This window comes from Anoplophora glabripennis, unplaced genomic scaffold (genome assembly GCF_000390285.2).
Source record: "Anoplophora glabripennis isolate ALB-LARVAE unplaced genomic scaffold, Agla_2.0 scaffold71, whole genome shotgun sequence".
Classification (NCBI taxonomy): Eukaryota; Metazoa; Arthropoda; class Insecta; order Coleoptera; family Cerambycidae; genus Anoplophora; species Anoplophora glabripennis.
The window spans coordinates 1,216,488-1,230,446 of NW_019416239.1; the positions used below are offsets into that span (position 1 = coordinate 1,216,488).

Consider the following 13,959-nt stretch of genomic DNA (forward strand, 5'->3'; position numbering starts at 1 on the left):
CAAGAAATTCAAAAATGCAATAATATACCGGGTGTTCAATTTAAAATAACATAGTTATTATGTAACGCCCACGCGAAGTGAAACACCCTGTAAAGCTAAACATATTTTTCTTTACATGGCCCACATGATTCCAGGCATCTATTATTAAAACCATTTTTTTTTTATAAAATTTACAGTTGCAGAGTTACCGAAGAATCCCTCTTAGGTGGAAAAACCGCTATATATTAAGAAATTATTTCTAACGTAAGTCAGTTTGTCTAGATATATTTTATTTTATTTGTCATATATTGTAACTGTATCTATTTGTTATTATCTATGTGTTTTTTATTGTATTCCCATTATATCATATTTGTAAGTTTCACTCTTTATTGGTCTCTAATTGTTTTGCTCCAACTGAGCAGGTGTAATTAATTTTAATTGGATAAATGAATATTTAAATAATAATTATGTAAATATGAAATAAGAATCAGAGAGAGAGAGGCTTTACCCTTTTTTCACTCTTTCTTCTCCTTGCAACAACAGGTCCATAGCGTTTATGAATTGTATCGTTGTCTAAAAACTCAATTTTAATAAAAAGGTTTTCGGTTTTTGCGTCATAGTTTTCAGTTCTCCTTAACCTTAAATGTATATTTCGACACAAATTTTTTATTCAGATGTTTTCAAATCAAGAGTTTAAACTATTACAGACGTCTACAACAAGATAATACAATTATAAACAATTTATTATGGTAAATTGTTATGAATAATTTGAAGATATTAGGAATGGAATCATAAGAAATATATGTAGGAGGAGAACTTAAAATGATGTCTGAACGAAGTTTGTTTTTGATTATCGACATAAGTAACCGGACCCAGTTTTGCGAAAACGCACTTAGCGAAGTGGTCTGGAAATTTATCAAGATGTAATTTCCCTGAAGCGTCCTACCGTACCATCCAACCGATTTTGGACCGGAAAGATATCCATTACAAGCTGGCTAGCGTCCAACATGTCCGAATGAAAGCACAGTTATTGTAAACCATGTCGCCCCGGACCTACAGCGACTAAATGCTCCAGCTAAAATCATTTTAGCTTCTATTCATAAGAAGATTTTAACGATAGACTGTGGTTGTCTGTATCTTAACAGAACTCACATGCATAGTACGTAAATAATTCTAACCATTATTTTTTCAGCTTACTTAAACACTGTCAGATTTTCATTTGAAACGCAATTTGATTAGTTACCTTATACCAATAAGACTTTTGATTGATTAGTTTATACTTTTGGATTAACTTACCATCAGAATCATCATCATCATACCACGTAGTAGAGTCTTTCTTCTCCAAATCCCTTAGACATTTTAAACAGAATGTATGAAGACAAGGTAGAACACGGGGATCTACATACTGCCTTCTACACAGGGGACATTTGAATTTGCTTTCGTCTGTGGCAAACCCAACTACGCTTTTTGCCCTTGGGGAAGTCGTTACGGATTTCTTCGACTGGTGTGGGGTAGATTTGGAACGGTCGTGGAATACCTTCTTGGTGGGCTCTATGGAACGTCTCTTGGCAGCACCTGCTTCGTGGCTCTGTCTTCTCCTGGCGAAGCTGCCGAATATGTAGGATATCCTGTCGATGTCCATCATTATGTCTTGAAAAAAAATAGCTACATAAATATATATTAAGAATTTTAAAATATCATTTCATATTATTGGAGCAGAGAATCTAGAATTTCCTCATTTTTTAGTTAAATATGGAATGGTGCTAATATTTTATTTAATCATTAATATGGAAGTTTGTGTTTAAAGATAAAAAAATATTCCGTCTTTATTATATAATAACTAAGCAATATTAGGGAGCGTTTTAAAAAAAATAAAAAAACGACATCATTAGTACTCAAATCATATTGCTGTTTTGAAGCGTAAATCAAATGGGTAGTGGCTTAAAAAATCAAAAATTTTTACTAATATGTCATAAAGTTTTTGACAAAAACCGAAGATGAAACATTATTAATTACAAAAGTAGCCCTGATTGTTAGATTGAGTGGAGCCTGTAGAAGACAGGATTTGACAGATTTGTTAATAGAAAATGTTATAGACGAAGGCTCCATTTTTCAAATTATATTGTCACATATGTCAAACAATAGTTTTAGAAGATTTTTTGGTCTTTGCAATTTGCTGAAAAGTATGTTACGATGTACCCGATCAATATAAACCATAACCTTTTTTTTCTTTATTTTTTGTGGAAATATTGAATGTACGAAACGACCAGTTCGAATTCATAGTTTGCTAAAATGCCAAAAGAAATGACATCTTTTTTATCCCGCTACATCCAGAGGAATATACAAAACATTTGCTTGGCTTTTATAGCAGATTCTGGTGCCTATTTGTCCACATTGAAACAGTACGCAGGTGGAAAAGCTAGCTGAAAGATAAATAGAAAATCCATCGAAAAGTAAAATAGAAAATTCATCGAACAGAAGAAAAGAATTTCAGCCATTCTTGGAGACCCTGGTGACATGCATGTTCAAATACAACAAGAAAATCAATCTACTATGACTAGTTTAAGATCAGCATCTATCATTAATTTAACAAACTGGAATAACTGCGTTTTTAATATTTAAGTACAATAACAAGTTTAGTTCACATATAGTTTCATTGTTAATATACTTACTATAATGAATCTTATTATAGTTCCAGTTCTACAAGGGGTCCCGAAATTAATGCAACAGAACTTGGTCATAAATTCTTAAGACAAATTTAGGGGACCCGCATTTTTTCTTTTTGTCAACTCTCTTTCGGAGTTACAGCGCCCTGAAATCTGTCTCAGGACCCTGTTGTACGAAAATCGCTAAATTTGGCACACAGGGGTTTTCTAACATGTGGAATCTGATAGTGCTAGGCTTTTTGGCTGGGAACCCCCTTGTGACACTTTTTCGTGGGCCCCCTTGTCTTTGAAACCAAAAAAATTTTGTCGCAAATATGAATTTCTTAAAAATTATTAGTTAGCTAGAAAGCCATTTAATTTAGAAACTTTTTTGTCCCTTGATATTTTTTTCTTAAAACGCACAATGTTTTTGAGGAAAATGGCGAATCACGATTTGGATTCGATCACATTTTGACATTTTTCTCGTTGCGTTTTACGAAAAAATTATCAAGAGACAAAAAATTTTCTAAATTTAATGGCTTTCCAGCAGACTAGTAATTTTTAAGAAATTTAAATATGCAACCAAATTTTTTTGGCTCCAAAGACAATGGAGCCCACGAAAAATTGTCTTAAGGGGGTTCTCCGCGAAAAAGCGTAGGGTGCTAACTGATGGTGATCAGATTCCACATGTCATAAAATCCCTATGTACCAAATTTAGTGATTCTGGTACAACAGGGTTCTGAGATATAAAAAAAATATTCTTGGTAAAAATAAAAAATACGGGTCCCCTAAATTTGTCTTAAGAATCTGTAACCAAATTTTGTTGCATTCATTTCGGGACACCCTAATGAACAGCTAATAATAATAATATAATATTAAAATACATCATAATGTATTGCATGTCATTAATACTTTTGTTTTTAGGATATATCATATTAGTTAGCAAATATACGTTTTTTAAATAATAGTTTAATATTTGGAGGGTATCGGTATCATATTGGCAACTGAACTTTTTGGGCATACCATTTTTACATTTGGTGATTGTGACACATTGACAGTTAAACGTTTTTCTAAAGCAACTCTTTACTTAATTGTAGTAAGCAGTGGCGGCTCTGGGGCCTTACAAAATTTCATAGTAAAAAAATGTTATTTAAAATTTAGTTTACAATGTTATCTGGATAATTAAATAGATTAACATTATAAAAGAAATGTTAAATTTGTAATGTGTAGTCAGTTTAACTACTACATCTGTAAAGTGTTTACAGCGGTATATTTGCTATGCAGCTTGGGCTCTGTTTAGTTCGATCGAAACCAAATAATAGCTGTTCACGGCTTTTCTTAAATGTAATTTGTTCAGATGTGGTGTAAAACTTTGCTACATACGTATTGCTTCTTGTGTATTTTTACAAGCTTTTTTACAAGCTTGTATTTAACTTAACCTGCTAATATGGGTCAAATCTTGCAACTGAATTTTATCCCCAACCGATTGAGCTGAGATTTTGCATACACGTTTACTTTGGATGACAATGCATGGTTAGCTAAGTGACGTCATTCTAAATCCAATATGGCGGACTCCCAATGACGGCGGGCCAGTTATTTTTTATGCACCCCATGATATGGGTATCAAATGAAAGGGTATGCTGAGAAGAATACGAACATAGAATGACGTCATTAAAAAAAATTATACATGAACTTATTTAAAATATTGCAAAAATTTAAATTGATTGTAAAGACAGACTATCTAGTGCAAAATCAATGTTACAGGAAATACTAAACTTTAATGGAAAAGAAATTGAAAAGTTTACTTCGGACAAAAGCAGAAAAATAGACTTTAACTATAAAAAATAATGTTAAACACATGTTCCCTATATCTCAATAGTACTTAAAATAAAATATTTGATTTTTTTTTTTAATATTTGTACCTAAATTTTTCCACCATCTCTGATACGGAAGTCAAGAGCCACCACTGGTAGTAAGTATATTATGAAAACTAAATCTATATATTCCACAGAAGTGGGGAAAATCAACTTTTTAGCGTGCAAATTTCTGCCAGAAGATAACAAAATTAAATTTCAATTTCTGTGGTTATCCAATGAACCTTTGTTTCCTTCCAAAATAGACTACATCTAAATATTCATTTATCCCATTGTTCCGGATGTTGAACAATTACCGACGAATTACGACAGTTATTTTTGTATACATACATACCCCTGTTTCAGTCTGTTATGAAACTAAATATATGCATATCATAAAACACTGGTATTTATAGAAGTTATTTATAAATACGAACAATTTAGCAGTGATTTTATAAACTACGTGGTCAGATCCGTCAGAACTGATTCTTTTTTGAGACTGTTCTGTGTATATTTTCGTAACAAACCCTCTTAAGGGGGTCAAGTTCAACTAAAGAAGGCTTTATGGAAGGTATTATTAATGATCGTGACTGCAGATGTTTTGTTAAATGACACGTTGCTTTCTGTTATGCGTTCAAAACAGACTGCGCATCATGCTAATTATAATTTGATTTTCGTTTTTCACATGGAACGGTGAACATAAAGTATTAAAATATACTGAAGGTATTTAAGAAAATATTCGAGCATTCGTAGGTACACCAAAATAGCGCAGCGTTCCAAATACTCAGTTTACTGTTTTTCTTTTTAAGTCAATTGTTCACCCTGTTTTATCACAGTATTCAATGTGATAATATATTATATATCTAGAATATCACTTTTTAATCAAAAATAATGTCTTTAAACTCAGGTATAATTATAGGAGCGAAGATGGAAGTAGGTAACCGTATTTTATTCAATTATTTTTTAAATGAAAATATATTCACATAAATATCTATAACACATTGGCGTAATAACTCCAAATGTGTTTAAAAATTGTTTTTAAACACATTTTATTCCAAATATTCCTTACCACTTATCACTAGTACATTATATTATTTTATTGCGAAAGGAATTAGTATTTTTCTTTGTTTTAACAAATATTTAGAATTTTATTTTATCCGATATTGAATAAACCTTACTTAAACAGATTTAGCCAATTTGTTAATTACAAAATATGAAGTTAACAGGCACTGTAATTTATTAGATATAGTTTTTATGTTCAAAACAATTCACATGAAACTTTTAATAATAAAATTGTATATAAATTCTGTCAATAGATACTGCAAAGTAAAAGTGCTTTGTCATATACTTCTAAGTACCTCACTTGTGTTTAATGAGATAATTTTAAAAAGTTGTTCCAATCGTCAACTACACATATAAATATTTATTATTTGTTTACTGTAACAAACAACATCTAAAATATTGTTTACACATCTGAAACCTTTTACTATCTATAATATTACCTCATAATAGTAATGCTAATATTTACTACAAATTGTAGGAGAGGCTTGATCAGAATCTATTAAAATAATTAAGTCAGAAAATACTACATGGTTTTTAAATCATGTGTATTATTTTAACCTTAATATTTGAAATTTACAGTACACCAATTAAAATGACATTTATATCAATTTTACAAAACCAATTTCATCTACCTAGATTTCAAACTATATAAGCTCTATTATGTCCGGAAAATAAAAAATAGTGACAATATGGAAACAGGTACATACCTTTAATATACTGCAACTATGTAAATATTTTTTGCTAAAATACCAATAGACAATGTCAATATTTATTCACTTCGCTAATTGAACGACGACAAATTTACTGACGTTCCTATCCATTTATTTTCATCAATGGCGATAAAACGCGAAAGAATTTGACAAATATCGCGACGCCGAGCGTCTCAACGCCGTCCCATTCCTGAACTAACTAGCGGTGGTGGTGTTTAAGTTTGATTCTGTTTATTTCCTTCCTCTCTCTCGCGACACCAGCATAACTTACCAGGAGACTGATATATGGATTGACGCTTAAGGTGACTCCTCAAATTATTTATTTTATAAACATGTCGAATTTGCTTGTGTATTAGTACCTTTAATGTTTCTAAAACTCTAACAAAAATGTATCAGCCTGTTATGGAAAATATAGTAAAAGTAGATTATCCTAGAAACATTTCAAATTGTTTTTCAATTTCACCATTTAGGTTTTTATGGAAAAAAGAGGCCTTAATTATACTCCGCGGTCGAAATTATAGAGAGTGACTAAAACATAATATAAATACACTATTACTATAATGCGCATAAAATATAAAATGATTTTTATAACGGTTCAATATTATTTATCTTTGTGCCGCTCACTATGCACATCGATAGAATCTATAATCGTCTATAGACTGAGTTACACTGAACGTCGATCTATATTCTATCTCTGTCTTTTGCACTTGGTAGGGAATAGGGAAATTCTTTTTTAGTGGGTGTAAACGGACTTGATTTAGCCGTCCTGAGAAACGTCATAGCATAAGCGTAGACGAGGGGTCTAATTCCATGGCTATAATAAATTTATAAATTAAAAAAACACAACTGGGACGTTTTAAAATGCTGTAATAATTAAAATGGATCAAAGTGCCGGTTATAGCAAACCGTAAAAAATATTAGATGTTATGTTTTATTATCTTTTTTCAATATTTTCTATATCTTGTTGCCTTTTACGCAAACACGCCAATGGATTTTCGTTCCCGGCACGCTTCATCGCCCTTACTAGTCCAAAAGCTAGTGATGAGTCACTCTCTATAATTTCGACCGCGGAGTATAAAAGAGATGATACCACAGAAGATCTTTTGTGATTACCTATATTGTAGAAAAATCAGGTATTTATACACTGAGGGAACAATATTCTTACAAACTGGTAGGAAGTTTATTGAAAATATCAATTATTTTTTGGTATATATTATGTTTAATATTAATATGTATCAGTAATGAACAGTATAATAAAAATATAGCTATCAAGAGTTGATGAAATAATGGAGAGTGGATAATTTATTCACGTTACTTTCAAAATATTTGCTTTGCAGAAGTAAATATTTATTTACAATCTTTTTTTTGTAGAATATTATAGTGCCTGTCTAAGAGCTGTACAAATACTATTTATTGAAAAAAAAAACGAAATATTTAATATTAAGCGTGTAATATTAAAGACTGAAATGTATCATAAAGTTCCAAGCACAAGCACTTACAGGAAATAAATGTATTGCCTCAAATTGAACATTACTATAGGTACTAGATGTACAATCAATCATGCAGAGTAGAACAGTATCAGCCATTATTGTGCATGTAGAGTGTGAGGTGTGAATGTGTTTTATGGGTGAAATGGATAGGTTTACTATACGAATAAAATATAGAAAGCCTCATTGAAATTATTCACACAGTTTAATTGCCCAATTGGTTAAGGTGGTCTTAATCAAAACTGAAAATATTGGTGATAGCTAACAAACATTTATTTATTGAGTTATATAATTATGTTTAATTAAAAATTGTTATTACTATTGGCTGTATAACAATATGATTCATATTAATTAAATATTTATAAAAGGTACCCATAGCTTTGTAAATTGATGAGAACAGCCAAAAAAATAATTTTTTACTTGTTATCTAGACAGCTCCCAACTCCACCAATGGTTAATGCATATTATTAAATCTACATCTTTATTAAAACATATTTTAAAATATTTAAAATAGTTTGGTATATAATTTTTAGGTAATATTATATAGGTACACCTATTTATATTTTTTCGCGGGAGTTTTGTTACAGAAAATAAATATTAGAGACACAGGACAACACAGCTGATAAAACCAATGATGTCGTGTTGTGAATATATCTATCTTCAGTCATTAAATTTTAAATTTAATTTGTTAAAATTTAGTGGTCCATCTTTTGAAAATTGATTTAAACATCACAGAAAATCAATTATGAGTCTCTGTTGATTGAAGTATTCTCTCATATATCTAAAGTTTTCATATTCATCAATAGAGGGCGGCTTGGCAAACAAAGATTTCAACATTTTGAAGAGTCGAGGGTCGAGGAGTTTTTTTTTCCGAGTTCATTTCCTAGATAAATGATGTTCATTTTGTAAACAAAGATTAAAAAACCGGTTGTTTACAATAATTTTCATTAAAAATGACCAATACAACAATGAATAATAGTGCTAATGCTTCTAAAGAAGAGGATCCAGATTCTAGAAACTTAATCAAAAGTAGGGAATTTATGTACAAACTTATAATCAGGTAAAATTTTATAACCTTAAATTGTAACAAAAGTAATTATTTTCGGTTGTACCTTTTTAGCCAACTCTTCTACGATGGCCATCAAAGCATAGGAACGAGTCTCCAACAGGCAGTACAAGCCGAACCAAATAGTGCTCCGAGCGACAGGCTTTTTCATCTAGTCTTGGCAGGCCTCGAGCATGAACCAGATCGCAAAGAACGAGGACATCATGTTGGAATTGGCAATAATCAGATTGGTCCTGGATTGGGTAAAAATCAGTTAACTTTTTTAAAATGTTATATATTTTTTTAAGTAGTATAAGAAATCTGTTGTATAACCATCTTTAACCAATTTTATACTCCATAGATCTGGAATTTGAAACGGAATCTAACATTCCCGCCCCAGAACCGGCATTGTACGAAACTGCTTATGTAACGTCCCACAAAGGAAACTGTAGAGCAGGCTGTTTCTCATCGGATGGACAGCTAATAGCAACGGGCAGTGTAGATGCCAGTATTAAAATCCTTGACGTGGACAGGATGTTGGCTAAATCAGCCCCTGATGAAATGGATCCATCTAGAGGAGAGCAGCAAGGTCATCCTGTAATTAGGACTTTATATGACCATATGGAGGAAGTAACTTGCTTAGAGTTTCACCCGAAAGAACCCGTGCTGTGTTCAGGATCTAAGGACAATTCTATAAAGTTGTTTGACATATCGAAAGCGAGCGTGAAAAAGGCGTTTAAAACTATAACAGTAAGTACCTTTGAAAATTTTTTTTTGCTTGTAGTGTGCATACAAGGCAATTCAAATTTTAATTAGTTCTAAGTTTGTATTTCACCAGGGTTGCTACAAGTATAGAAAACTAGGAAATTAGGAAATTTGATAATAGACAGGAGAAAAATTAAGATCTCTGGAATTTAGGTTTACTTACTATCCATCAAATAATATTGTTTGTCAGTGGCGGCTCGTGACATTAAGAATACGTGGAGCATATTCATTGATTGACCAAAAAGAAAAAAAACGCCGCGAAAATTTTCAAGGTCAAACGGCTTTAAATGAATCTGGAAATTTTTTGTTTTATTTGCAATATTACCGAAAAATTGACGGTCGTGAGAACGATTTTCATTTGGATTTTATAAAACTTGAAATATTAATTCGGCTTGTGGACTTTTGCGAACATATACGCACACCGTATGTATATGTTCCAATGAAGCTTTGTGGTTACGACAACCTCGAGTGATGCTCCCTAAATTGTTAAATCCCATCTTATTCCACATGCCCAACTTTACACCCACAATTAATCACGGCATACAAAAAAGTTTTTTTAACTGAACACTTTCACACAACCACTTATACTCCGAATACCATTCATTCTGAAACTTTCGAACGTACACGTCTTTTGACTTCCCCTTTTTTCTATATCGAGAGAATAAGGCACAGTTCTCTTGCAATTTAAAAAATTCTTTTCATCCTCAATTTTCCATTTGGAAAATGGTGTTTCCAATAAAATACATACATACATAGTACATAGGAAACATTTCTACAATTATTATACAAAACAAATATTAACAAAGAACTATTATAATTGTACGCTAGTCGGCACACATCGTATAAACTGTTAAATGTAGGCGATAGGCGATGGGCGATGCTGCTTCAATTTCTGCGTCACTTGTTCCCCCACGCCGTAGTTTAATCACATATTGGCCACCTTGTTGCCATGACAACCGCCATAAACAACGCTACGGAGAGAAGCAGAATACAGACTGATTTCAATCTGCGTCACTTGCGTATAATATACGTTGTATGGTCCGGGGTTGATGTTCGCGCTCAACGAAGGCAATGTTTTTTTAGAATGCGTTCACTGTGTGTTTATTTCTGTGTATTAAACAAACAAACACGATACATTTTAAGTATAGAATTATACCTAAATTATAAAATTTATATAAAATTAAAAATAATTTTAGATTGCAAAACCAAACGGAAATTTTAGGTGAAGCGGTGTGTCACTTGTGTCACCTGACGAGCCGCCACTGTTGTTTGTCTCTATTGAATAGATGACACACGTATTATTCTTCTTGTTTGATATTTTTGGAGAAGATATTTTCAATTATATGGTGACAATCACTTCCAATGAATGTGTCAACAATGAATATGCTATTTTATAGATATATGTAAATAAATGGAATTCATGTTTTTTTAGCGGGACAAGTTCACAGACAAAAAAATGGGCATCTTGAATTGGAAATATAATTTTTTTCTTTCCTACTCATATTTTTTATGTTTATGTTCCATTTAATTCGAAATGAACTATAACAAAGTAAATTATTAATTACTTTTTTAGTTGTTTTAACAAGCAAACACATGCATTCCATTCATATCTGTTGGGTAATTTTAGAGGTTGATGTATGTTATGCAAATTTAAAAATTTTGTTCACATCAATAGTTTTATGTATTTAAATATAAGTATCACAAATCAAAGAAGAATATAAAAACCAGTATAAGTTCATTTCATTTCAAGCATTTCTTAAGCCGAATGGCATCCCCAGAGACTCGAGAAATCCGTAAGGTATTGCTATAACTGTCTTAAAAACATCTTCCGCAAGGGGCATCTCATAACAAGCTCTAACAAGATCAATTTTTGAAAATATCCTACAACCATGAATGTAGTTTGATATCTTCGTTTTAATATAGATTTTATTTCATATCAGTACAGTTTTATGTATTTAAATATAAAATTATAGATCATAGTTAATAAAAAAATGTGTATTTCTTACATAACAAAAATGTATTAGATCTATTTATTTTTAAATCATTTTGCTGGCAACTGCAGAACTGAAAAAGCGAACTTGCATTTTTAATATATTTTGTTTTTTTTTTAACATGTCTCCATGCAGATTTAACTAAATAAATAATAAAAAGTAACTACTTTCGTATTTTAATGAGGAAAATCATTCTTCACGTTTTTCTTAAGTGATGAAATTAACATTTTTGTCTTTAAAATAATTGTCACGTTCATATGGACTAAACCACGAGAATTTGATATTTTTTCCGCTGCTAAATAGAAAAAACTCAAGAAATTTGAAAACATTGTTCTGTAGCAATCCTGTTAACGATTCTATGAATGACTACTAAAATGCTATTTGTCTCAAGGAATCCGAACCGATAAAAGCAATGTCTTTCCATCCTGGTGGTGACCACTTGATAGTTGCTACAAACCACCCAGTTGTTCGGCTCTACGACATGAACACCCTTCAGTGTTTCGTTTGTGCTTTCCCGAATCATCAGCACACCCAATCCGTCACAAACTTGAAATGGTCCAAGGATGCAAAATTATTTGCCACCTGCAGTAGAGACGGTAACATTAAGTTGTGGGATGGAGTGTCTAATCGTTGCATAAATACGTTTATCAAAGCACACGACGGTTTGGAAGTGTGTTCTGTCGAATTTTCTAGAAATGGGAAGTATCTGTTATCAGCTGGAAAAAATTCAATTTGCAAATTGTGGGAGTTGACAACCAGTCGCTGTTTAATTGCGTATACAGGTAAATAGTTATTGGGTCATTATATATCGGTATATACCGATATACCTATTTCACCGTTTATTTTTCTTTAAATTCTCTTAAATTTAATTCTGTAGGAGCTGGCACAACGGGGAAACAAGAATATGAAGCGCAAGCTGTGTTCAATCACACTGAAGACTATGTGTTATTCCCTGACGAAGCAACCACTTCTTTATGTGCATGGAACTCTAGGAATGCCTCCAGAAAACAATTAATGTCTTTAGGGCATAATGGAGCAGTGAGACTCATCGCTCATTCTCCGACACAAGCGGCATTTTTGACGTGCTCTGATGACTTCCGTGCCAGATTTTGGTACCGAAGGACGCCTACTTTATAATTATGACATTTAGATTTTAAGTTTCTGCTAACATTTACGGATTTAAATTGCTCTATGATCCAGTATTTGTAAAAATATTTAAAATTACACTTGTTTGTCAAACGTTTATTTTTTATTATTACAAAAATTAAATGATTTAATTTAACCATCGTTCATTTTTTTCCTGTAATTAAAAAAAGTTATCTAAAATAAAACAAGATCAAGAAAATAACCATATATTTCCTAAAACATTAAAATAAATAAGTTTTTGATAAAGAATAAACTTCAAATATCAATGTACAAAATAAATTAAGGTACCTAAAAACTTAATCTATGTGATCGTGATTTGCGTGTGCTTCCGATTCCCTCCAATTACTTTGCACAGCCTCGATAATCCAAGTCCACCACTTAGACTTGGTAAAGTAGTAGCCGCTACATATTATAATAAATAACCATGACATAATTAAAAATACATCAGATTCTTTAGAAGGGCTACTGACAACTGGCCCTGCGAAATCTGCCGAAGTCACAATCGACTTTTCCATAGCAGTGAGACCGGTGTATTTTGATATAAACTTTGAAAACATTTCAAGAGTGTATTCTGAATCGTTAAACTTTGCAATAGGCCTTCCGCTATGAAACAGCATCAATGATGGTACACCTACGATTCCATTTTGGGTGTTAAATAAGTGATACATCATAGCATTTATGGCAACCATTTTAATATCGGGGAAAGCTCTTGGCAAAGCATTGTAATATGGTGCCGCCATACTAGAGAAAGGGCAGTATTTCGAATAGAATAACACCACCACACAAAGTCCAGGAACATCTCGGTCTGTCACCTTAGGATCAGCTTGTAATAATTTAATTAACTCGGTATCATTAGCCAACTGAACGGTTGAAGTTCCCAGACCAGGTAAACACTTGACATATTTTCGGGTTTTATTAATGATTTCATCGGCACTTTGTACTGTATGATTAATTGTCAGGTTTGTATTTAATTCGGTTGCATTAAGTTCATTCATAGAGGTATTACCTTCCTGATTTTCGAAGTTCAATGTTTCTTCATTTTCCGATTTCAATAAAATCGTATTAGAAATATGTTCCTCACAATTACATAGAGAAAACAATACTAGGAAAATATATATAACTAGTTTAAACATTTTATTAAGAGTAGAATATTGCTGTTTGTTTACTCTTTTTACATATTATTAAGGTTATATATTTTTATTTTTTTTTACCATAGCACCAGACATACAGACTATCCTTTTTCTAATCTGTGGTTCAGACCCAGATTAATTAATTT

The 13,959-nt window shown here is 31.8% G+C and overlaps 3 protein-coding genes across 3 annotated transcripts in view; 1 reads left to right on the plus strand and 2 right to left on the minus strand.

Moving 5' to 3' along the window:
• The window catches only part of LOC108917625 (tripartite motif-containing protein 45), a 39,706-nt gene extending 33,274 nt beyond the window's left edge, over positions 1–6,432 (minus strand). The window contains exons 1-2 of the mRNA XM_018724334.2: positions 6,247–6,432; positions 1,276–1,629 (exon numbers count right to left, since the gene is read on the minus strand). Coding sequence (XP_018579850.1) covers positions 1,276–1,624 — 349 coding nt within the window. The 5' untranslated portion in view covers positions 1,625–1,629; positions 6,247–6,432. The remainder of the gene's footprint in view (positions 1–1,275; positions 1,630–6,246) is intronic.
• A 2,189-nt stretch (positions 6,433–8,621) lies between these two features.
• Positions 8,622–12,771, plus strand: LOC108917622 (cleavage stimulation factor subunit 1). The gene is made up of 5 exons (XM_018724328.1): positions 8,622–8,796; positions 8,857–9,044; positions 9,143–9,531; positions 11,929–12,319; positions 12,415–12,771. The coding sequence occupies exons 1-5, from the start codon at positions 8,690–8,692 to the stop codon at positions 12,672–12,674; spliced, it is 1,335 nt and encodes a 444-aa protein (XP_018579844.1). The 5' UTR covers positions 8,622–8,689; the 3' UTR covers positions 12,675–12,771.
• A 115-nt stretch (positions 12,772–12,886) lies between these two features.
• On the minus strand, positions 12,887–13,951 carry LOC108917631 (thioredoxin domain-containing protein 15). The gene has a single exon (XM_018724342.1). It carries the CDS (start codon positions 13,814–13,816, stop codon positions 12,980–12,982), a length of 837 nt encoding a protein of 278 aa, XP_018579858.1. The 5' UTR covers positions 13,817–13,951; the 3' UTR covers positions 12,887–12,979.
• Positions 13,952–13,959: the final 8 nt, after the last annotated feature.

What these genes read in the sequence shown, in the direction of transcription:
- LOC108917622 (XM_018724328.1), top strand. Translation starts at nt 8,690, where the DNA reads ATGACCAATACAACAATGAATAATAGTGCTAATGCTTCTAAAGAAGAG. An exon ending in ATGTACAAACTTATAATCAG is followed by an intron (nt 8,797 to 8,856) that starts GTAAAATTTTAT and finishes GTACCTTTTTAG; the next exon opens with CCAACTCTTCTACGATGGCC. An exon ending in TCAGATTGGTCCTGGATTGG is followed by an intron (nt 9,045 to 9,142) that starts GTAAAAATCAGT and finishes TATACTCCATAG; the next exon opens with ATCTGGAATTTGAAACGGAA.
- LOC108917631 (XM_018724342.1), bottom strand. Translation starts at nt 13,816, where the DNA reads ATGTTTAAACTAGTTATATATATTTTCCTAGTATTGTTTTCTCTATGT.